At 46.5% G+C, this 23554-nt stretch overlaps 1 protein-coding gene across 1 annotated transcript in view; it reads right to left on the bottom strand.

Annotated features, from left to right (window-relative positions):
• The window catches only part of ctdspl2a (CTD (carboxy-terminal domain, RNA polymerase II, polypeptide A) small phosphatase like 2a), a 68995-nt gene that overhangs the window by 5218 nt on the left and 40223 nt on the right, over positions 1–23554 (bottom strand). Inside the window, exons 5-12 of the mRNA XM_085968392.1 lie at positions 16902–17036; positions 13238–13456; positions 9004–9124; positions 5400–5511; positions 4731–4817; positions 3990–4052; positions 3181–3260; positions 710–836 (exon numbers count right to left, since the gene is read on the bottom strand). Of these exons, the coding sequence (XP_085824518.1) occupies positions 710–836; positions 3181–3260; positions 3990–4052; positions 4731–4817; positions 5400–5511; positions 9004–9124; positions 13238–13456; positions 16902–17036 (944 nt within the window). The remainder of the gene's footprint in view (positions 1–709; positions 837–3180; positions 3261–3989; positions 4053–4730; positions 4818–5399; positions 5512–9003; positions 9125–13237; positions 13457–16901; positions 17037–23554) is intronic.

Genomic DNA, 23554 nt, shown 5'->3' with positions numbered 1-23554 from the left:
TGCAGCTGCAGCCGACTGTTTTGAAGCTGTTGCTAAGCAACAGGGTTTGTTGATTCACACGGAGCTTTTCAGTTCCGTATGTTTCAACATTAACGCTGGTATGTCCGGTACTTTTGATGGTACGGCACCAGCTCGGTCCCGTCAGTGCTGGATATCAGAAAGTTTCCTGTATTCCATTTTCAGGAACATTAGGCTGCAAGCTATAATTTTGCTTAATGGGACACTTTTTCTTTTTTCTCCTCCCCACTCAAGACCAGAAATATTAGTGTGCTTTTTCCGTAGTCTCTCTTCATCCCCTCTTCCCTCCCCTCAGTAACGTGCCGCTTGCACCCAAGGGGTTAAGGAAAGTGGTTACTCCCAGATCAGAGCCAATTGTAGCTAGCTGTCAGCTGTGTGATAGCAGTCTGGCGGAAATTTCATGGCCATATCTCACGTGGGAAGCCTGGCTGGGATCAGGAATCTGTGCCACTAAAAAACTTCAGTAGTTGGGTAGAAACTTAAAACTGTAAGCGTTATGAGAATTAGGACCGTGCTTAAAAGAGCCGTACCGCTTGTCATTTCCAACCTCATGAGGGCGCTCAGTTATTTATTCTGAAACTAAATTAATTTGTTACTTTTCCTACGAAGTGAGCACCAAAATAATCAGAACACAACACCGAGTTCACTAGGTGTTCTCTCTCTTGCCCCATTTGATGATTCTTACACTGACCTGGTACGCAAAGGCTTGCGGAGAGTTGTCAATTATGATTGTTTTTGAAAGATCCCTTCCAAGGATATTCAAATCCTTTATGTAGTTTCCCTGCACACACACGCAATGCTCACGGAATAGCCTGTGCCTAGGTGACAAAACACGTCGCAGGTTAAGCATAACAATGGACTTAAACACTAGAGTGACGATTAAGAGGATACCTTGAAAGAAAAAAACATCTACATGCCTGAATGCACATGTATTTTAAAGACAGGCACAAAACTGACAGGCACAAGTCAAGATGGTGACATAGGGCAGAGTGACAGTGAGCCTATGTATAACTGCACCATATGCTGACCAAATTGCAGAGTTTCTGCACGAACAGTAGAACCAGCACCTTAAATATATCTTACATGCCTAAGTATGCAGGCAAACATTTTTACACATTCACAGAATCCTGTGCCACACTGTGCACTTCTAGTCTGCAATGCTCCTATGCTAGTGCAGGTCAATAAATTGGGTGGTGACATAGGGCAGAGTACCAATGGGCTACCATGTACAGTATAATTATAGAATGCTACAGCACAGAAACAGGCCATTCAATCCAGCAAGTCTGCATCAGAATTTTTCCACCATAAACCTATTCGAATCCCATTCTCTCACTTGATTCCTATACCACTTAACATTTAGTGTCATTTGGCTCAATGTTAGCACTCTCGCCTCCCAGTCAGAAGGTCATGGGTTCAAGCCCCGCTTGAGGATTTGAACACATTATCTAGGCAGACACCGCAGTGCAGTACTGAGGGAGTGCTGCATGGTCGGCGGTGCCGTCTTTTGGATGAGACGTTATACCGAGATGCTGTCTATCTGTGCGGGTGGACATCACACATCCCACGGCATTATTCAAAGAGCAGGGAATTCTCCCAGTGTCCTAACCAACATTTATCAACACCAAAAAACGGGTCATCTCATTGTTTGTGGGATCTTGCTGTGTGCAAATTGGTTGCCATGTTTCCTACATTACAACACTGAATACGCTTCAAGGTTAATTCATTGGCTGTAAAGTGCTTCAGGACGTTGAGGACATGAAAGGCATTCTAGAAGTGCAAGATCTTTCTTCACATTCCAAAATGATGCAAGCGTAAAGTCAATCCTCTACAAGGGAGCCACTGAATTGCAATTGTGTCATCATGGGGCCTACTGCTGCTCCGTAAGGGAGGAGGGGGAAACAGGCAACAAGCCAATCCTCCTTACAGTCAGTTAGAGTTGCCCTGGGAGCAGAAGCTCACTGGTCTCTTGGCCAATGAATCGAGATTGGAGAAAAACACAAAGCCATGTCCGATTATCAGCGGGCAACAAGACATATAGGGGTTTAAATCAGATGGAAATCAGCCAGGTTTCTACACCACATCGGTACCTCATTAACCCCTGGAACGTACACACTGGGCAAAGATAGGAATGAGTGCAGCTGCAGGGTGCTCTGCAGCCAATCAACCTTTGTGGAGGCTCACACAAAGAATGGTCATTTTGTCAAGTGCTTTGGGGGGGGGGGGGGGGGGGGGGGAGCGGAGGGGAATGGAGTGTGAGGAGAGGATAAAGAACAAAAAATACCTCAAGCTTTGTAAGCCAAGTACAAACTTCCCAACAGCTAATCTATTTGCCAGTTTTCCTAACTCCATCCTATTTAAAAATAACTAGCTACTCTACTGTATTATTGAGGCTATATTAGTTACAGAGTAGAGTTAGGCAGGGTACTGCTAAAACAGCTTTAAAACGCGAGATTCAGAACAGCAAGTTGGGATCGCTGTTTTGGGTTCTAGTTAACTGAAACGCAAAAACCCTGGCACCTCACTCCAAACCCTGCTGCTTAATTGAATACAAGTGTCAATACTCAAAGTATTGGTCTTCAGATGGAACCCTGCCTACTTATCTGCAGATTTCGACTTGCTGCCCTTAGCAAACCAGCAATAATCAAAACCTCAACTGTTTCAATGCACAACAACTTGTATTTATATAGCGCCTTTAACGTAGTAAAACATCCCAAGGTGCTGCACAGGAGCGTATCAGACAAAATTTGACAACGAGCCATATAAGGAGATGTTTGGGCAGGTGACTAAAATGCTTGGTCAAAGAGGGAGGTTTTAAGAACCGTCAAAGCAGGAGAGGTAGAGAAACGGAGAGGTTTAGGGAGGGAATTTCAGAGCTTAGGGCCTAGGCAGCTGAAGGAATGGCCGACAGTGGTGGAGCGATTATAATCAGGGATGTGCAAGAGGCCAGAATTGGAGGAGCGCAGAGATCTCGGAGGGTTGTCGGAGGTTTCAAAGATAGAGAAGTTACAAGACAGAAGAATACATCGTTCTGACAGATAAAAAAAACTCCAATCCTGATGTTAGCATACATTTGTGGGGGACAGGGGGTGAACTACAATGACGAGGATATTAACCGTTCTTTTGTTCTTCAACGCTCCTGTTCAGTATACCACATGCACTTACCTGACCAGCTGTTTTTTAGGGTCCAGAATATTCAGCAATTTGTCTGCATAGACTTTCTTAGAGGCAGTGAACAAAATAATCTGCAAGAACACCAGGGAAACATTACAATGCTGCACTTGCTAATGTATGATTTTCTATTTTTAATGAATATGACAGGCTTCAAATGCAGCATATATAGTCCAAGTAAGTACTGATAAAAACATTTTAAATGTTACATGCAAGAAACTTTTACCCAAACCTTTATCCAAACTTCATTAAAAATCAACTTAAGCCAACAAGGCACAGCTCAAAGAATAAGCAAATCTAGAGATATTTACTAGAATTCCACTGAAATGAGATTGATAGGCCACCTAGCAATCAAGGACCCCTCTTGCCCTCAAATTGGATCTTCAAACTGGATTTCTCGAGTCTGAACACAGCTGAGCAAGGAGGCCATCTGATTTTCTACGTAGCCTATAGAACACCCTTTAATTTCACAATCGGCACAAGCGCAACCTCCATTTTACACGGCTGCTACAGAGCTGTTGTGAACCAGCTCATACAGAGCAACACCTTGGGGGGGGAGAGAAGAGAGAATAGAAATGCGAAAAGTTCAAAACTTGCCTTCTGCTGAAAATATATTGCTTTGTTTCCCAGTACGCCATTTTAAGCCAAACTGTACAAATATATTGAAGTTAAATAAAACCAAGGGATGTGCAGCTCTGCTATCAGAACCTACTGAAGTGATGTTAAGTGATCTAAGAGAAAGTTACAGCTGTAAATGACCATACAGCACCCTTTTCTTTTTACAAAACTGGTTTCAAACTTACCTCATAAATCTGAGACATTCGTTCCAGGAATTCCCGAAAGAAGGGTCTCAACCGTACATAAACCTACAGCGGAAAATGTGGGAAAAGTTACTGCAATTTGCTTCAATTTATATAAAACTACTTAAAGGATTACATACCAGGGACTAAAGCAGAACGGGGATTATAATCAATGAACAAGTCAATTCTTTAAAGGACACATGAATATGTCTGTTGCGGGATATGAGGGAGGGAGGAAGAACAGGCGAATGAAGAAGAAAATTAGGTCTTTAAAAGTGATCTATTTTCTTTTGCCCCAGAGTGCTAGGTTTAAAACGAGACCGACTGTATAGAAACAATTAGGAGTTCAAGGGCTCCTCCATACAACCAAGAAATGATTTGGGTGAAGCACGATTACACCAGTACAAATCAGGCAACATCCTCACCGTCACATTGTTCAATTAAAACATTTTCTTGTCTCCCCTCCCTGAAGGCACTGACCTCCTGCTAGGCTACTGTCCAAGGAAGTCCTTGCCCACGTGGCCATTATTTATGTGGCAGCCTGCATACCGTTCAGCAATGCCATGCACGGGACCCCCCCCAATGAAACGTGCTAGGCTGCCGGTTACTGAATCTTGACTTCAGAAATACTTGCCAAGTGAGCGCGGACAGACAGTTTGGAATTTAAAGGAGGACCACAAAGGATCAAATGCAACTCGGCATTTCCCGAACTTGCTAGCTACAGCCCGGACAAGTTTCTTTTACCTGGTAAATCACATCTTGGAAAAGGACAGGAAAGGTAAGTGCCGCGTCATCCAGTTCATTGAGACTGCAGTGCACCAGTGTCTCGTCCTGCCACGGAAAAACATGTGCAAAAATCACAAAACAGCAGTGAGAATTCAGAGAATGTGGAAAGTAAATGCACATCGTCAATTTAACAAACTGCTACTCAAGTCAAAATCTGTCACGAGAAGGCCAATTAAAGAGATGGTAAAATGTGTATTTTTTTTTTACAATTAGAGATTATGCAACCAACCTCCAATACTTCCAGCCCATTTAACTATTGAAGAGACAACAACTCGAGAACATGTTTGGATCCAGGAGTTCTGCCAGTTGAGGTCACAGATGCCCACGCTGGCAGACGCTACCCTGTCCCATTTTTTCATAGGTTTTTAAAACTAAACTCATTAATCTTATATATACAAAATGAAAAATAACGTGGAGGTTAATTAGAATATTGTTACCACATTCTATGATGTCGATGTTTTATGTATAGAACAGGGCACCAGCTTCTGTTTCAGTTAATTTTTCTTATTTTTCAAATCAAACTTAGCATGATTTTATTCATAAAACAGTGGTGTATATAATGTACATATACATACAATTTAAAGCACATTATTATATACATCCACTTTAAAGCACAATTTCACTCACCAAGTCTAGGACCAAAGAGAATTCAGGTGTACTTCTGGTTTTAAGTGGCAGAGCTGGCTTCCGACTTAGCTGTTCCTCCGTTAGTGGTGGTACATGTTTGATGAAGAAATAACTATCAAGCAAACAGAAATGAATGGTTGAAATACATGGGAAGAGAGTTCACTTTATGGAAATTAATCCCACTACGTAGCACAACATTCAATACCTAGATGGCGACTTTAAAAATAACTAGGGAGCATTTACACTTCGCACAATGAGTCGAGGATAAATCAATCGCTCAAGCTCGTTGTGGGTACCCATGTTTTCACTTGCAGTTTGGGTTTGAAACCTGCAGGTGAGGGTTTCATTATAAATTCCTAGTGAGATTGGTGATCTGACCATGTTTACACGCCAGTTTCAGCGCCATGTCACCAGTGAAGCAGAAACTGCTTGCTGCGATGCTAAAGTAGGTGTGTGGTTAGGGAATCCTCCGTGTAGGGATGTAGTCAGTACGTCAATAGTACTATCTTTCATGGTCAATTTTTAACAGCCAAGGGGCGAAACACAGGAACATTTGTTTTTTTTTAAAAAATACTTAGCGACACAACAATGTCTACAAAAGGCTCCGACGGTCACCACTCATTTCAAAGGTTTGTGAAAGAAAGTCTGAAGTGTGATGAAAGTGTTTTTTTTTTTAGATGACTGAGATAGGGTGAATGGTGCCCTAATGAGCATGGAAGAATATCCACAATTCCCTCGACACTAAATAATTTCAACTATCAGGAGCTGCTGAGCAGCAGACAGTTGCTTGTCCACACAGAGAATGTGAAGGCCCTTGAGAGGGTGTAGTGGAGATTTACCAGAATGGTACCGGGGATGGGGGCTCTTAGCTACAAGGACAGGTTGGAGAAGCTGGATTTGTTTTCATTAGAGCAAAGGAGGTTGAGGAGTGATTTGATCGAGGTGTACAAGATTATGACGGGTTTGGATAGGCTAGACGGGGAAAGGCTGTTCCCACTAGTTGATGGTACAAGGACTAGGGGACACAGATTTAAGGTTTTGGGCAAGAGATACAGGGGGGACGTGAGGAAAAAATTTTATGCAGCGAGTGGTGATGACCTGGAACTCGCTGCCGATGGAAGTGGTGGAAGCGGAGACACTCAATGTTTTCAAGGGGAGACTGGATAGGCACTTGAGGGAAATAAACTTGTAGGGCTACGGGGATAGAGCGGGGGAATGGGACTGACTGGATTGCTCTAAAGAGAGCCGGCGTGGACTCGATGGGCCGAATGGCCTCCTTCTGTGCTGTTATGACTCTATCAATCACTGCAGGCAGCTTGTGTGAACTTCCTAGCAGCTGAACCAAAACAGCATTAGTTGCAATCTCAGAAGTGACAACACTCAGCCAGGGATTGATGCATGGTGCAGGGACCACTAAAGAAAAGGGAAGAAAATAAATTGAGGCCAGTTATTAAGATGATTCTGTTTATTACACAGCCAAAAATACATGAATGACCTAATGAAAACAAGCTACTGGGAAGTTTAGTTCAAAGCTGAAAGCAAAATACTGCAGATACTGGAAATAACAACAGGAAATGCTGGAAACACTCAGCAGGTCAGGCAGCTGATAGTTTGATGGAGATAAGTATTTTGGTAAATGGATATACAAGACAGGCAGAGCCACAACAATTTACCTCACTCGATCTACTGTAGGAAAAGATTAAAAACCAAACTAACGAAAACAGTAGCAGGACAGAAAGAAAAATATCTGAATACAAGTTACTAAAACAGCAGCACTCAATACAACTACTCCACACAGCAGCCACTGGAGCTGGTGTCACACAATAAGGGCCCAGTGCTTTATCATTTGGAATGCTTGGCGAGACTGCACACTTATTCTTGGTCTTCTGCTGGCTAAATAACAATTTGAGGAAGTAGCTTCCTGCAGGATAGGTTCTTAAAGTCTTAAATTGCCCATTAGCTGCTTCAATCTAGTGTGTTTAGGTCAGTGTCTCCCATTATTTGCTAAAATCAGCAAGTATGGCTAACCACTAACAATTAAAATTAGTCACAGGAATTTGTCGGCTAGTTCAGTCACTTTGCTTTATGTGTCCTAAACTGCAGCACCAGCAGGTGTGCTTCTGAGATTTAGCTGCCAGGACTGACACAGGCACTGTTCCTATACTCTTCTGTCAGCGGTGTATGCTGTATGTTAGTTACTTCACTGCTCCTGCACTCTGATCAAAGTTCACAGCTCGAATTCAGAGAACAGCCTTTGTGGGGAGGGGAGGTCAACACCTTCCTAGAACGACAGCAGCAATCCCAGCCCTAACTTTGAAATGGCACGAGTTTTTGCGCACACACACACAGACACACAAAAAAGAATACCCTAAATGCTGGAAACACAAACAAGGACCAACAGCGTCCAAAGGAGGACTGTTTTCTCTCCTGAATTTTAACAACTGCTGGGCATATCAAGCATTTTCTGTTCTTATTTTGACTTCCAATATCCTTAATTTTTTTTTAAATCTCAATTTCTCAGACAGAATTAGAAAATCCATGCTGCCCTCACTTTTGACGCAGAACTGGAGTCTCCATCACCACACACCACAACTACAACCGAAATGAAGGACTACACAAAGCAAATAGGAGCGAAGAGACACTCAGCACCACATGCTGCATTTTTGTAGAAACCTTAACCCCTTGCTCTCACCCCCACCCCACCCTCTCCAAAATATCATGTAGGTCAGATGCGATTATTTAAAGTGTTTTACACAGTCTAATTCATGTTCAACATTCATGGTTTTAATCCACCTCGCGAAATATGTACACACACTGGCCACTAGATAGCAGCACCTTCAGTCTCCAATTCTTACATTAACACAAAGCTTTACTAGAGTCGGACTGGTAGGTCTGTAGAGTAACCATTTGGCCTTAAAATCTACAGCAGACAAAGGTTATAAGAAATAGAAGCAGCAGTAGGCCATTCGGCCCCTTGAGCCTGCTCCGCCACTCAAGAAGATCGTGGCTGATCTTCTACCTCAACTCCACTTTCCCGTCATATCCCTCAATTCCCTTAGTGTTCAAAATCTATCGATCTCAGTCTTGAATATATTCAACAAATGGCCAACCCCTTATCCTGAGACTATGACCCATTTACTGTATGTACCAGTTTCTGTAGCCAAAAAAGAGGTTTTTGGCTCCTCAGGATGAGGAAGCATAGGAACAGGAGTAGGTCATTCAGCTCCTCGAGCCTGTTCTGCAATTCAATTAGATCATGGCTGATCCAATCATGGAACCAGAGGCTTCACAATAACCTAAAAGCACAATCAATATTTATAAATAGAATAAATATTTGAAAAAGTAAATGTAAAAGGGTATGGGGTCCAAGTGAATAGCTTTTTCAGAAAACTGGCATTGGTGTGATGGACTGAATGGCCTCCTTCTGTGCTGTCTAAACGCAGCTTGTTGTAGGTTACATTTTTATGCTCCAGCCTTTTTTCAAATCTGCAAAATAAATAATTGAAATAAAAGCATCACAACTGATGTATAATATCTGTGTCAAAGTTACAGAATTTATACAAGTTGTGCAACTTTTAACAGGCAACTGTTGGCAGACACTTACGGATCAAAGACTTCCCAGTCCTCTTCATAGCTTGCCTCCGGGTGAGCAGGTGGCTCTGGGTAAGAGTCAGGAGAAGATATCGTCTTGCACAGTTCTACACTCGTCACATTCAATTCTGGTGCTAAAAGTTAAGTGAACGTCAGAAATTTTTTCAATGGCGGTAAAAAATTTTCAAGACAGCATATTCCCAGAAATTACCCAGTTTAAGAAAACGAGCACTCGCAACACATTCCTTCGACATTTGCTTTACCTCAAGTGCCACAGAAAACATACCTCCCTACTCCTCTCTCAATTTTTTCCACTTTCGAAGAGGTACAATTATACTAGGCTAATATAATTAAACTGGTCTGACATTACCTCTTCATGACTGAACAATATAGCGTACAAGTAACACTGGACATGATTATTCTGCAGTTAGATCACTAGAATGGAAAACTTTCACCACAGCCTAGCACTTGGAACATGACAGGAGTTATACGGCTTTTGCTGCTCATGGCCACTCCTTTCTAACCATGTAGATATGGACTCTGAGGGCATTTATCCATCCATACAATTCCCCAACTGCATGGCAGAGATCGGGCACATCCATCTACAGTACATTACAACTTAAAAGAATCTAGGTGAACCGATAACTCACTGAAAAGCTTTACTAAAAGTCAACTCAGAAGTTTGTTATGCTACAGGAACTCGGTCTCAGGTAGGTTGCTGCACAGGGCACTGCTGGGCTGGCAAAACACACGAACAAAGCGTCCACTTTATGGAAATTATGCCTGCAGCCAAGTGAAGCGGTCCGATCCTCAAGCTGCTGAAAGCTGGTTAGTTTTACAGGGCTGTCTCTGCTCAAATTAAAATTTGTTCCCAGGCGCACTGCTGGACTTAAAAACAAACAAACTAGGCTTTGTATTGGACAGCAGTTATACCACCTCTGCTGTGGGCTTACTGCCTGGAGTTGGTTTCTCACCTCTCGTCATAAAGTGATCCACATTTAGAGTGGAAACTACTTTGTAGCAATGTAAATCTTGTGGTGTAACTAGCCTATCAATGCACCCAAATAAGTATATTTGCAAAGGCATGTCTCAGTTTGTCTCATGAACTTCTGGTCATCAGTCAAACTCCCAACCCCCTCGAGCTACTGTGCGGTCTTTGTTAATCAGGGTACAATTTGATATTTTATACAGCCGCATTCTATTAGTCGGCCAGGACGCACTCCATCCACTAACCCTTTCATCAACCAGTCTGCATGCAGAGCATCTTGAGTAGAAAAATACAGTCCACTCCTAATCATTCAGGGTCATTTTCTGCATTGAAATAATTTGAATTATCCAATAATTTGAATTGAGATTAAAAAAAAGTAAGAATATAGTGCAAAAAGATTTGAATTGAGTAACTTGGAAGTAAGAGGAGATTGTGTACTGATTACAGCACAATTACTTCTGAATAGTTTGTAGCCTAGAAATTACTGTACAGGTAGACTATCCTTTATCCGAACTTCCGAAAACCGAAAACCTCTAAAAACCAAAAGTTTTTTCGTTCAGCGTAAGTCGTGCGCACGACATGACCAGAGTGGCGCACGACTTACGCTGAGCAGGGCAGAGGGTCACAGAGTTCCCTCCTGGGTAGGAGATTGCAGGCCGAGCCGGGCAGTGTGGAGGTGGTACCGGGAGAGTGAACCCAACAATACAGCGGCCCGTCCGATAGCTGCAGCGGCCCCGTCCGATATTCTTTTCTCCCCCCGACCCGACCCGAACCGCGGCCCATCCGATATTCTTTTCTCCCCCCCCCCGACCTGAACCGCGGCCTGTCCGATATTCTTTTCTCCCCCCCCCCCTCACCCGACCCGACCCGAACTGCGGCCCGTCCGATATTCTTTTCTCCTCCCTGACCTGAACCGCGGCCCGTCCGATATTCTTTTCTCCACCCCCCCCCCCCCCCCACCCGACCCCCGACCTGATTTGCGGGCCAGCTTAGTAGGAGTCAGCCGATATCCGGCTTTCCAGAGAAGCAGGAAGGGGAATGAGACACGGAACAGTCGCAAGAGGTAGCCTGAACTTTTAAAATTTATATTAAATACAAATTTCCCAGTCTTATAATAATACCTTCTGAAATCCGAAAAATTCCGAAAACCGAAACTCAGCTGGTCCCAAGGCTTTCGGATAAGGGATAGTCTACCTGTACTAGTATAAAAATGCTTAATGCACTCAGACATTAACCAGTTTAAAATGATTTAATTCCACAGGAATGCATTAATCACTCACACACTATCACTCAATGTATCCACTAGGTTATTTCTTAAATACGGATACATTTTTCTAAAATTTGTTACTGAATCATATGATTTAATTAATTCAGTGAATATAAAACTTAGTTTAAATTTTAAAAATGCCAGAAGTACCAGCAGTATAGATTCACACAGAACAGTACAGCATAGGAGGAGGCCATTCGCCCACCGAGTCTGCACGAGCTCTTTCAAAGAGCAATCCACTTAGTCCCACTCCGCCGCTCTTTCCCCAGATCCCGGCTATTTGTTTCTCCTTCAAGTATTTATTCAATTTGCTTTGAAGGCTACTATTGAAAACACTTTCACACTGCTGGATCTCACCAGTCTCCCTTGCTGCAATTTGGTGCCCGCTACGCTCTGGTGCCCATTCTTCACATGAGTTCGGACACCAAGGATTACTCCGACCACAGCTCCCCCCCCCCACCACAATGTCAGACCTGGCTCAGTGGGCCTCGCACTCGTCGGAGAGTCAGGTGGTCATGGGTTCGAGCCCCCACTCCAGAGACTTGAGACACTCGCTATACCCCTCAGCAGGAGTACCTGGCACCTAATGACCACCAGGGAATGCTCAAATCTACTCTCGTCAGCTGCCCAATGACCACTACAAACTGTTTAATAGAGGTGTTCAAAATGATGAGGGATTCCGATAAGAGTACACAGGGAGGAATTATTTCCACTGGCAGGAGAGTCGGTAGCCAGAGGACACAGATTTAAGATAACTGGAAAAAGAACAAAGGGGAGAATGGAGAATTTTTTTTATGCAGCGAGTTATGATCTGGAACGCGCTGCCTGAAAGGGTGGTGGAAGCAGATTCAATAGTAATTTTCAGGAGGGAATTGGATATATACTTAAAAAGGAAAAATCTGCAGTGCTATGGGGAAAGAGCAGGGGGAGTGGGACTAATTGGAGAGCTCTTTCAAAAGAGCCGAACGGCCTTCTCCTGTGCTGTCAGATTCTATTCTCTTTTCTAGGGTGGGGGTGGTGGAAGGTAAACAAAGTCTCTGTGGTTGAGCTGAATGACATGCCTCGGAAATTGGGTGTGTGTCAATTCTGTACAGCAGACTTGGCAATCCGATACGCGAGCCAGAAAGGTCCACAGCATTCCAACTCACTGGACAACTGACCAGCCAGCCTAGCTCATTGGTGGGACCTGGAAGGTAGATCTAACACCGATGGCTGCAGTTTCTCCTCCCACCCACCCTCAGCTCAGGTAACCCTGCAAACCAACGCCTGACTAGGAAGCGCGGTCCTGGCTCTAAAGCAGCAGTGCTGGTAACCTGCAATTTTAACAGGTTAAACTCCAGCAGTACCTCGCTCAGTACACGGAGGGGTCCTTGAGACTTGGCTCTTGCCAACCTGTGGCCAAGGTCTCCAGGCTTAGGGAAAGAGGCTCTGGGTCTATGGTGACAGGTAGTTTGGGATTCTGAAGCACAGTGATGGATTTCCACACGTCTCTGCTACCCAGCAGATCAAAACAAAATCAAACAGCAATTTGCCAAATATAATAAAAGTTTATTATTGATGCTCTACCAGTAATTCTTCAGTAACCACTACATAGCATGCTTACAGCACACGAACAAACATCTAGGGTCATAAGATCATTGCTTTGCTAATTTCATCCACTCGGAATTTAACATTGGATTAAGTAAAACTGGTGATGGGAGCAAAGAAACTACTGGTTTTAACTGCTAGTTCTAAAGAGCTGCTTAGATGACTATTTTTGTGGCAACACACAGGATGCATTGATGCAAAATTTGCCATCACTCAGGAGCCTGGCCGAGCTGACTGCAGACAGCACTACAAATACGAGGTCCAAGACCACATCCACGAGGTAGTCTTGTGCCACTTGGGTTTCTGAGGTGGGTACTTACAGCATGATTCCCCCCCCCCACGGGCTCACTGTTCTACCAGAATTTTCAAACGCAAAGATCTGCTCGTTTAAAAAGTTTACTGTACCTGGCATAGGGTGAAGTTCATTGGCGACCTCATCCTCTGCGTCATCTGAACTGCTGTCAGGAGACGGTGATTGTGCTGTCACTGCCTGGCCAGAATACAGTCCTCCAGTGGCCGATGTTGCTGTGCTGGTGGTGATCTCGTCCACCTGTTCCAGTTCCAGCTGTTTGACGATTTCTTCAGCCTCCACAGCCTGACCTGGAGAGTCAGAACCTGATGTTCCTGCAAACACAAGCGTTAAATCACAATGTTATCTTAAAAGCGAAAGGAGAGATTATTCAGCACAGTGCATTACTGCTCATTCTTTGAATGAAGTGAAGACTCCAAATACTACAGGTATTCACCAAAGCAGCGCAGCCACAGGAGACAAGAAGAAACAATACTGGAAAAGCTTTGGTCTGTTGGTAGCACTTCTGCCTCCAGGTCAGAAAGTCCCACTCCAGGACTTGAGAATATAATCAAAGCCGACACTCCAGCGTGGGAGTGCTGTCGGAGGCACTGATCTTCGGATGAGCTGATCCCGACATTGTTCAAAGTGTCTTGGACAAATTCCTCCCTCAACAAACACCTGTGGGGTTCTGCAGGGCTCAGTACTGGGTCCTTTGCTTTTTGTGGTATACATCAATGTTTTAGACTTGAATGTAGAAAGTATGATTAAGAAGTTTGCAGATGATACAAAAATTGGCCATGTAGTTGATAAAGAAAAAGAAAGCTGCAGACTGCAGGACGATATCAATGGACTGGTCAGGTGGGCAGAACAGTGGCAAATGGAATTCAATCTGGAGAAGTGTGAGGTAAGGCATTTGGAGCAGGGCTAACAAGGCAAGCGAATACACAATAAATGGTAGGAAACTGAAAAGTGCAGAAGATCAGAGGGACCTTGGAGTGCATGTCCACAGATCCCTGAAGGTAGCAGGACAGGTAGATAAGGTGGTTAAGAAGGCAAAAGGGATACTTGCCTTTATTAGCCAAGGCATAGAATACAAGAGCAGGGAGGTTATGCTTGAACTGTATAAAACACTAGTTAGGCCGCAGCTAGAGTACTGCGTGCAGTTCTGGTCACCACATTACAGGAAGGATGTGATTGCACTAGAGAGGGTGCAGAGGAGATTTACGAGGATGTTGCCTGGGCTGGGGAATTTTAGCTATGAGGAAAGATTGGATAGGCTAGGGTTGTTTTCTTTGGAACAGAGGCGGCTGAGGGGAGACCTAATTGAGGTGTATAAAATTATGAGGGGCCTAGATAGAGTGGATAGGAAGGAACTATTTCCCTTAGCAGAGGTCAATAACCAGGGGGCACAGATTAAAAGTAATTGGTAGAAGGCTTCGAGGGGAGTTGAGAACTTTTTTCACCCAGAGGGTGTGGGGGTCTGGAACTCTCTGCCTGAAAGGGTGGTAGAGGCAGAAACCCTCATCACATTTAAAACTTGGATATGCACTTGAAGTGCCGTAACCTACAGGGCTACGGACCAAATGCTGGAAAGTGGGATTAGGGTGGATAGCTCTTTGTCGGCCGGCACAGACAAGATGGGCCGAATGGCTTCCTTCTGTGCTGTAAATTTCTATGATTTCTATGAAACACAACAACAACAACTTGTAGTTATATAGTGCCTTTAACTTAGCAAAACGTCCCAAGGCGCTTCACAGGAGTATTAAAAGACAACAAAAAAATTGACACCGAGCCACATAAGTAAAAATTAGGGCAGGTGACCAAAAGCTTGGTCAAAGAGGAGATTTTAAGGAGCATCTTAAAGGAGGAAAGAGAGGTAGCGAGGTGGAGAGGTTTAGGCAGGGAATTCCAGAGCTTAGGGCCCAGCAACAGAAGGCACGGCCACCAATGGTGGAGCGATTATAATCAGCGAAGCTCAAGAGGGCGGAATTAGAGGCGCGCAGATATCTTGGGGTGGGGGGGGGGGTGCTGAAGGAGATTACAGAGATAGGGAGGGGCGAGGCCATGGAGGGATTTGAAAACAAGGATGAGAATTTTGAAATCGAGGCGTTGCTTAACTGGGAGCCAATGTAGGTCAGCGAGCACATGGGGTGATGGGTGAACGGGACTTGGTGCCAAAAAAACATCCAAACACCCAAAAAAAGGTCACCAATCTCTCAGTAGTTTGTGGAATGTTGCTGTACGCAAAACGGCTGGCACATTTGCCAACATAAGTCACGGCACTTCAAAGCAGTTTTGAGACAACGTTAGAGAGACAAGATAAGGCACTATCTAAAGTAAAGTTTCTCTGTTACACACTATATAGGATGCAGTAAGAAAGTCCTGCAACAACAACAAAAAAATCACAATTCAATGACTGCACATGTATTTGGGGAAAGGACGAAGGACTAATTTCAGTTTTAATTCATGGTTATACAATTTTTTTTTAAAAGCACCAAATTACATTTGGCCAAATGCTTTCTAGATGCTCCAAGTCCCAGAAACGACGTGGTAATTACAAGTATAAAATGAGCCCACGCACATTCTGGGGAACCTGCAGAAGGGGTTTTCTCTACAAGTGTGCTGGCACTACAGTTGCCTTCTTTTATAACAATTACTTGTGAAGCACAATTACTCCGATGCAGGTGAGGCACCGACATTCTAAAAGGACACGGTCAGATATACATTATCTCAACCTACAAAATGTTTGATTACATATGTTTTTAGGTAAAAATTTACATTCTGATTTTGCCCCATAAAATGGTCAAGACGATTCAAAACTAAAAGAAAAAGTCACGAGAAAAGGGTACAGAATTATTTTGCCTTTCCTGCTTCTTTGTTAAAAATTGCTTTTCCCTTTAGTTAGATAGATTGTCTGCAATTATAACATAGTCTACAAGAGCTTAAAGCTTTCCACTGCCTCATGAACACAATTTTGCTTTAGAAAAGTTGTTTTCTCCCCCCACCCCTAACATACTGTCGCCAGCCAAGTGAGCAGCCTGTTGGCCTGCTCGCAGACCTTTGCCTTGCTGCTGCTAGAATTAACCGTCAGGAGCTGTGCTACAGCAGCCGGCTCCAAACCCCTTCCCTCTTCTCTTCCTCCAGGAAACACATGGCACTATCCTGTAACAATAAGGCCCGGAAATGGAACTTCCCACACAGGGAAAATATCCCCCCACTTCATCATACAATAACTTTGTATTCAAAGTTATATGGGGTTTTGATGGAGCAAATAGGGAGAAACTATTTCCTCTGACAAGTGGGTCGGTAACCAGAGGTCATAGATTTAAAATAACTGGCAAAAGAACCAGAGGGGAAATGAGGAGAAATTTCTTCACAGAGGGTTAAGATCTGGAGCGCACTACCTGAAAGTTTGGTGGGTTCAGATTCTATAGTAACTTTTAAAGGGGCAATTGGACATGAACTTGAAGAGGACTAATTTGCAGGGTTATGGTGAAAAGCTGGAGAGTGGAACTAATTGGATAGCTGAGCTGGCTCAAGCACGACGAGCCGAATGGCCTCCTTCTGTGCGGTAAGATTCGAATGCACTTAAAGCCCACTGTGCCAAACTCTCTCTCAGAAATATGACATGTGCTGCTTCCTTATATTGCAAATGCACCTTAAAACAAACCTGTACACATTCACGGCATCACTTCATTTAATATTAGCACAGTATTATTGCTGGACAAAGATTCTGCAAGCACCCATTCCCCAATGACACAGGTAGTTAATATTCACCATTTTTGTTTGCTGGTGAGAAGAAACTGAAAACAGGAGAAAAGATGGTCCCCAGTAAGGCAGTTCGCGGAGGGCTGACTACATCATTAACAATCGGTAGTTTCCCATTCTGTTTACTGCTGTAGCCTCCAGTCTCTAAAAGAGAAATCACATGAAATAAGAAGCTTTAACATTTGTTAGAATCATTGCATAGAGTGGCAAATTCATGTAAAATGTTGTTTCAATCTTCCATGAGAGACAAAGTAAATCAAGTGGAGCGGGGGGGGGGGGGGGCGGAAAGGAAGGCGGCACATTTTAAATTTGTACAACACTTTGGTATGTCCACAGGGGTCACTCTTACTTGGGAATGTAACATTTGTTGCTCCATGTACGTCTATATTAAAACATTTATCTGCAGAATCATAGGATTGTAGAACACCAGAAATGTTGCTCATTGATCCAGAACACCAACATGGATTTATATAAAGCCTTGAACGTAGTGAAACATCCCAAACTAACCACATGCTCGGTGGCCTCGCCAATCCCAGTAACAACATTCAGTATTTCTAATCAGTCATTGCTGTTTGAGACTGAACCAATCACACATTCCACCAAAAATCAATTCTGTGGCACCCAACCACAATGACAGTACCCTGCATCCTGACCACTATTAATGGTCAGATAACACTAATGCATGGCTACATTTAACATTTATAAATTAGTTAACTGCACATTGTAATTAATAAATCTCAAGTTAAGTTGACATCTCCACTCCAAATGGTATCTGTTGCCCGGCTATTGTTCTCCATCTCCAATCCTGCACGTACACACCAACCATCCACTTGTGGACTAACTGTCCATGTCAGCCCTCAACGTTCCCCCAGCCTATCCCCCACTCCAGCCTCAGAAGCAGAGGCACCCGAGAGCAAGGCTGCGTACTGCCCGCCCAGCCCACAGTTCCCCATATGCCCAAGAATGGCTGCCTAACATAGAACAGAACAAAGCACAGAAACGTCTTGGGGGACCCGATGCCACTGCTCACCCATCCCCAGACCTTCGGCTGGTGTGACTGCAAGCATTGGATGAGTTCATTATCTATAAATCTACAATTCAGTATCTGACTGTGACAGACGGTTCACGAGGAATAGTGATCTGACTGACTGCACATATAGAATAATTCATTATCCAGCTGACAAACTGCACATATGGAATAACCACAACGAGAGCTGATTCAACAGGCAGACACGGTGGCATAGTGGTTAGCACTGTTGCCTCACAGCACCAGGGACCCGGGTTCGAATCCGGCACATTCTCCCTGTGTTTGCGTGGGTTTCCTCCGGGTGCTCTGGTTTCCTCCCACAGTCCAAAGATGTGCGGGTTAGGTTGATTGGCTATGATAAATTGACCCTTAGTGTTAGGGGGATTAAATATGTGGGGTTACGGGGATAGGGTGGGATATGTGTTGGTGTAGGGGTTATGGGGATCGGGTGGGATATGTGTCGGTGCAGGCTCGATGGGCCGAAATGGCCTCTATCTGCACTGTGGGGTTTCTGTGAATCTTCTGTGAAAAAACATATGGAATCATTCACTGACAGACTGCACGTGCAAGGAATATAGAGTGGGAGACAGACAGCAAGAGAAAACGTGCAAGGCATAGCGAGGGGGAGACATAAAGCAGAGAGGAAACAGTGGGAAAGACTTATGGAAAGAGGTAGAGAAAAAGACTAAAATCAGACAACTAGGGTGAGTATCACAGAAACCCCACAGTGCAGATAGAGGCCATTTCGGCCCATCGAGCCTGCACCGGCACATATCCCACCCGATCCCCGTAACCCCTACACCAACACATATCCCACCCTATCCCTGTAACCCCACGTATTTAATCCCCCTAACACTAAGGGTCAATTTATCATAGCCAATCAACCTAACCTGCACATCTTTGGACTGTGGGAGGAAACCGGAGCACCCGGAGGAAACCCACGCAAACACGGGGAGAATGTGCAAACTCCACACAGACAGTCGCCCGAGGCCGGATTCGAACCCGGGTCCCTGGCGCTGTGAGGCAACAGTGCTAACCACTATGCCACCGTGCTGGAGACAGAAGGAATGAGTGGGAGACTTCGTTTTATCTTTGTTCGTGAGCAATGCTACAGGATGTCAACCAGTTTTATATAGAAAGGATTCTATTTTACATTACAACCTAGAGAGGGTAAGCAGTGATCAGAGGTCAATTATGGTTGGTCTATTAAAAAAATAACATGGAAATTTTAAAATCCTGAATTAACCCACACATTTTATTGCCCAAACTGCAAACTTCCCATCTAAAATACTTCCAACCCTCATTACTGAGGTGTAAAGACAATCAGGAATTGCCCTCTTGTGGCAAAGCCACCAAAGAGACTCTCACAGTAACTTGTACAATTGTCTTTAATCATTATTGTTACCTTTTAATGTTTGCCCTGTTTAAACAGCACAGGATCGATAAAATCGTGATTTGACGCGATGACGTCATCACGCGGGTCACGTGACGTTCCCAACGGCGGGAAGCGTGATGACGTCATGACATCAGGGTTGAAGGGCGTTTCCAGTTAGTCCTCGTGGAGTGAGCTAGTGTACAGACCTGTTTGGAGTTTCTCCTGCGTTTCTTGTTTTGTAATACTTTCAGTGCATTAAACTAAGTTTGTTAACTACCAGTTTAGTTCACAGTGTTTTTTGTTTTTGTTAGGAGTGCATAGACTCCTACACTGGTGACCCTGAATCCTCGCGATCGTTTTTCGCGGTGGACACGGAACGCAGGCCAGTGATGGATGCCAACGCTGTGGCCTTGAAGCTCCCCCAGTTCTGGGAACCACAGGCAGCCTCCTGGTTTGTGCAGGCCGAGGCGCAGTTTGAACTCTGCAACATCGTGCAGGACCAGACTCGATATTTGTACGTGGTCTCCGCCCTCGATAGCTCAACGACGTCGAGGATCATCAGCCTTCTGGAGAACCCCCCGAATGCTGACAAGTACGTAGCCATCAAGACTCGGCTGCTGCAGGTATTTGGCCTTACCAAGGTGGAGCGCGCTCGCCGCTTACTGACGCTACTGCGGTCCGAACCCCCATGTTTCCTGTTCCGCGAGCTGTTCCTCACGCAGCTGCCCGAACACGTCCAGGCAGCCCTCGCCAGATCGGACACCGGGGACTGCATCGCGCTCGCCGAAGAGGCGGATAAAATTTACGTGGTCCGGCAACAATACTGCGCCATCGCGCAACGCCCCGCCCCGAGGGGCCCAGCCCCGGCGCCTCCGACGGCCGGTTACTGTGACTACCACACTCGTTTCGACCCGAAGGCCCGCTGCTGCCGACCATCGTGTAGTTTCGTGCCCAGACCATCGAACAGACCGGCGCGAGTCAAGAACACCGGATCCGGTGCGTCCCCCGCGGCCACGATGGCGATCGGCGACTCCGGGAATCTCATGTATTTAACCGACTCCATCTCGGGCTGTCGTTTTCTGTGTGACACGGGGGCACAGTGTAGCATACTTCCCGCCTCGGTCCTCGACCTTCAGTCCGGCGGACGGGGTCCCCCCCTCCAAGCTGCCAACGGGGTACGATCCGCACTTGCGGGAAATGACGAGTGCAAGTCTGTTTCGGTGGCCAGCGCTTTACCTGGGATTTCGCAGGCCCTCTTGGGCGCCGACTTTTTAGGCGCCAACGGCCTGTTGGTGGATGTGAAAAATCGACGCCTCGTTCACGCCGCCACGCTCGACGCTATTTCAGGTGCGCACAGCACGGCTGCGCCGCACTCGGTCTCCTGCGCACGGCCACCTCCCAACGACTTCTCTCGCCTTCTCAGGGACTTCCCTGAGCTGACAAAGCCCACCTTTTCAGCTTTGACCGCCAAGCATCGGGTGGAGCATCATATTTCAACAACCGGCTCTCCCGTCTACGCCAGGGCGTAGCAAGAGAGCCCAGCAAGCTCGCGGCGGCGAAGGCGGAGTTCGCTGCGATGGAGAAGCTGGGGATTATTCGCCGGTCCAGTAGTCCCTGGTCTTCACCGCTCCACATCGTCCCAAAGCCCAGCGGGGGATGGCGGCCCTGTGGCGACTATAGTCGCCTCAATGAGCTAACGACGCCCGACCGTTACCCCATCCCCCACATACAAGATTTCTCTGCGCATTTGGCGGGGAAGTCAATATTCTCAAAGGTCGACCTCATCCGTGGGTACCATCAGGTCCCAGTGCACCCCCAGGATGTCGAAAAGACGGCGGTCATCACCCCTTTCGGACTTTTTGAATTCCTCCGCATGCCCTTTGGGCTTAAAAACACGGCGCAGGCGTTCCAGCGCCTTATGGACTCGGTTCTGTGGGACCTCGATTTTTTGTTTGTCTACTTGGATGCCATTCTGATTGCGAGCACCACAAAGGATGAACACCTCAAGCATCTCCGTGTCCTTTTTCAATGTCGTTTCGGCCTGGCGCAGCTCGATTTTCTAGGCCACCGCATAACTTCCGCAGGGGCAACGCCGCTTCGAGCTAAGGTGGAGGCGATCACGGCGTTCCCGAAGCCGCAATCTGTGAAAGCCTTACAGGAGTTCCTGGGGATGGTTAATTTTTACCACCGGTTCGTCCCCAGGGCGCCACAGCTCATGCGGCCGCTCTACGAGGCCCTCGGGCAAGACGGGAAAGGAGCCCGTGGTTTGGTCGCAAGAAATGGGTCGCGCCTTCGAGAATACGAAGACCACGCTCGCGAACGCGACGATGTTGGCACATTCACTGCCAGGAGCTATCATCGCCCTCACGATGGACGTGTCGGATTACGCTGTGGGGGCCGTCCAGGAGCAATGGGTCAACGGCGCATGGCAGCCTCTGGCATTTTTTAGCCGCCAGCTGCAACGGCACGAATGTCGGTACAGTACTTTCGACAGGGAGCTGTTAGCTTTGTTTTTGGCCATCCGCCACTTCCGATTCCTCCTCGAAGGGCGCCGCTTCACTGCGTTTGTTGACCACAAACTCTTGACGTTCGCAATGGCCAAGACAACTGAACCGTGGTCGGCTCGGCAACAACGGCAGCTGAGACTTACATCTCCGAGTTCACCACCGATGTCAGGCACGTGGCCAGCAAGGACAACGCTGTTGCTGATTGCCTCTCCTGCGCCGCCGTCCAATTAGGCATTGACTTCGCAAGAATGGCAGCCGACCAGGCTGCCGACCCGGAGACTCAGGCCTTTCGTTCTGTCCCCGCCAGCCTCCAGCCAAGAGATGTACCGTTCCATGCGGCAGGTACCACTCTACTCTGCGACGTTTCGTCGGGTGCACCCCGTCCGATTGTGCCGTCCACCTGGCGCCGAGGCGTTTTCGACGCCATACACGGGCTGTCGCATCCTGGAGTGCGGGCGGCGCAGAAGCTGCTAGTCTCCAAATTCGTATGGAGAGGAATACGCAAAGGCGTCCGCGACTGGGCGAACACTTGTGTGGTTTGTCAACGGGCCAAGGTGCAACGGCACGTCAAGGCTCCTCTGACCACCTTCGAGGTACCGGAGCGGCGTTTCGACCACATTCACGTTGACCTAGTGGGCCCACTTCCACCGTCCCGTAGTTTTACGCACCTTCTGACAATGGTGGATTGCACCACGAGGTGGCCGGAGGCGGTTCCCCTGACATCCACCACCTCTGCGGATGTCGCGCGAGCCTTCATTTCATCATGGGTAGCCCGGTTTGGTGTCCCTGCGGATATTTCGTCGGATCGCGGGCCGCAATTTTTGTCGGAACTATGGAATGAGGTAGCCTCAGTATTGGGCACTAAACTACACCGCACTACGGCTCATCACCCGCAAGCGAACGGCTTGTGCGAGCGGTTCCACCGTTCATTGAAGGCATCGCTCAGGGCCAGCCTTCTGGATGCAGCATGGGTCGATAAACTGCCGTGGGTGATGCTAGGACTGCGCACGGCGCCGAAGGAGGATCTACAGTCGTCGGCCGCGGAAATGGTTTACGGTCAGCCACTTCGAGTTCCGGGCGAGTTCCTGCCATCCCCTACGTGGCCGTGGTCTGCAGCCAGTCAGCGAGAGGCCCATCGGGACGCGGCTCAGTGTTTCCGCCCAGTTCCAACCTCGCAGCACGGTTTACCTTCTTCCAACATCCCTGGGGAGCTGTCAAAGGCCAAGTTCGTCTTTGTGCGCCAAGACGGCCATCGTACCCCGCTCGCACCTCCTTATGCAGGTCCGTTCCAGGTTCTACAGACCGGGGACAAGAGTTTTGTGATCGACGTCGGGGGCAAGCCTGATCACATCTCTGTTGATCGCCTCAAACCTGCGCACCTGGACCTCGAACAGCCGGTCGAACTGGCGCAGCCTCCGCGCCGGCCGCCGATATGCCTAACTGCACCGTGCTACCTGCCAGCTCGCCACCTGCTCAGCGTTTTCCTCTCCGGGAATTTAGGAGTCGGTCAAACAGGCTTGTCCGACCTCCTCGGCAATTGACTTTCCTCATTAAAGACAATTCTGGGGGGGGGGGGGGGGGGGGTATGTGGCAAAGCCACCAAAGAGACTCTCACAGTAACTTGTACAATTGTCTTTAATCATTATTGTTACCGTTTAATGTTTGCCCTGTTTAAACAGCGCGGGATCGATAAAATCGCGATCTGACGCGATGACGTCATCACGTGACGTTCCCAACGGCGGGAAACGTCATG

This window comes from Somniosus microcephalus, chromosome 27, assembly GCF_052327205.1.
Source record: "Somniosus microcephalus isolate GS21.2 chromosome 27, FLI_Smic_1.0, whole genome shotgun sequence".
In the NCBI taxonomy this organism is placed as follows: domain Eukaryota; kingdom Metazoa; phylum Chordata; class Chondrichthyes; order Squaliformes; family Somniosidae; genus Somniosus; species Somniosus microcephalus.
This window is presented reverse-complemented; position numbering and strand designations above follow the sequence as displayed.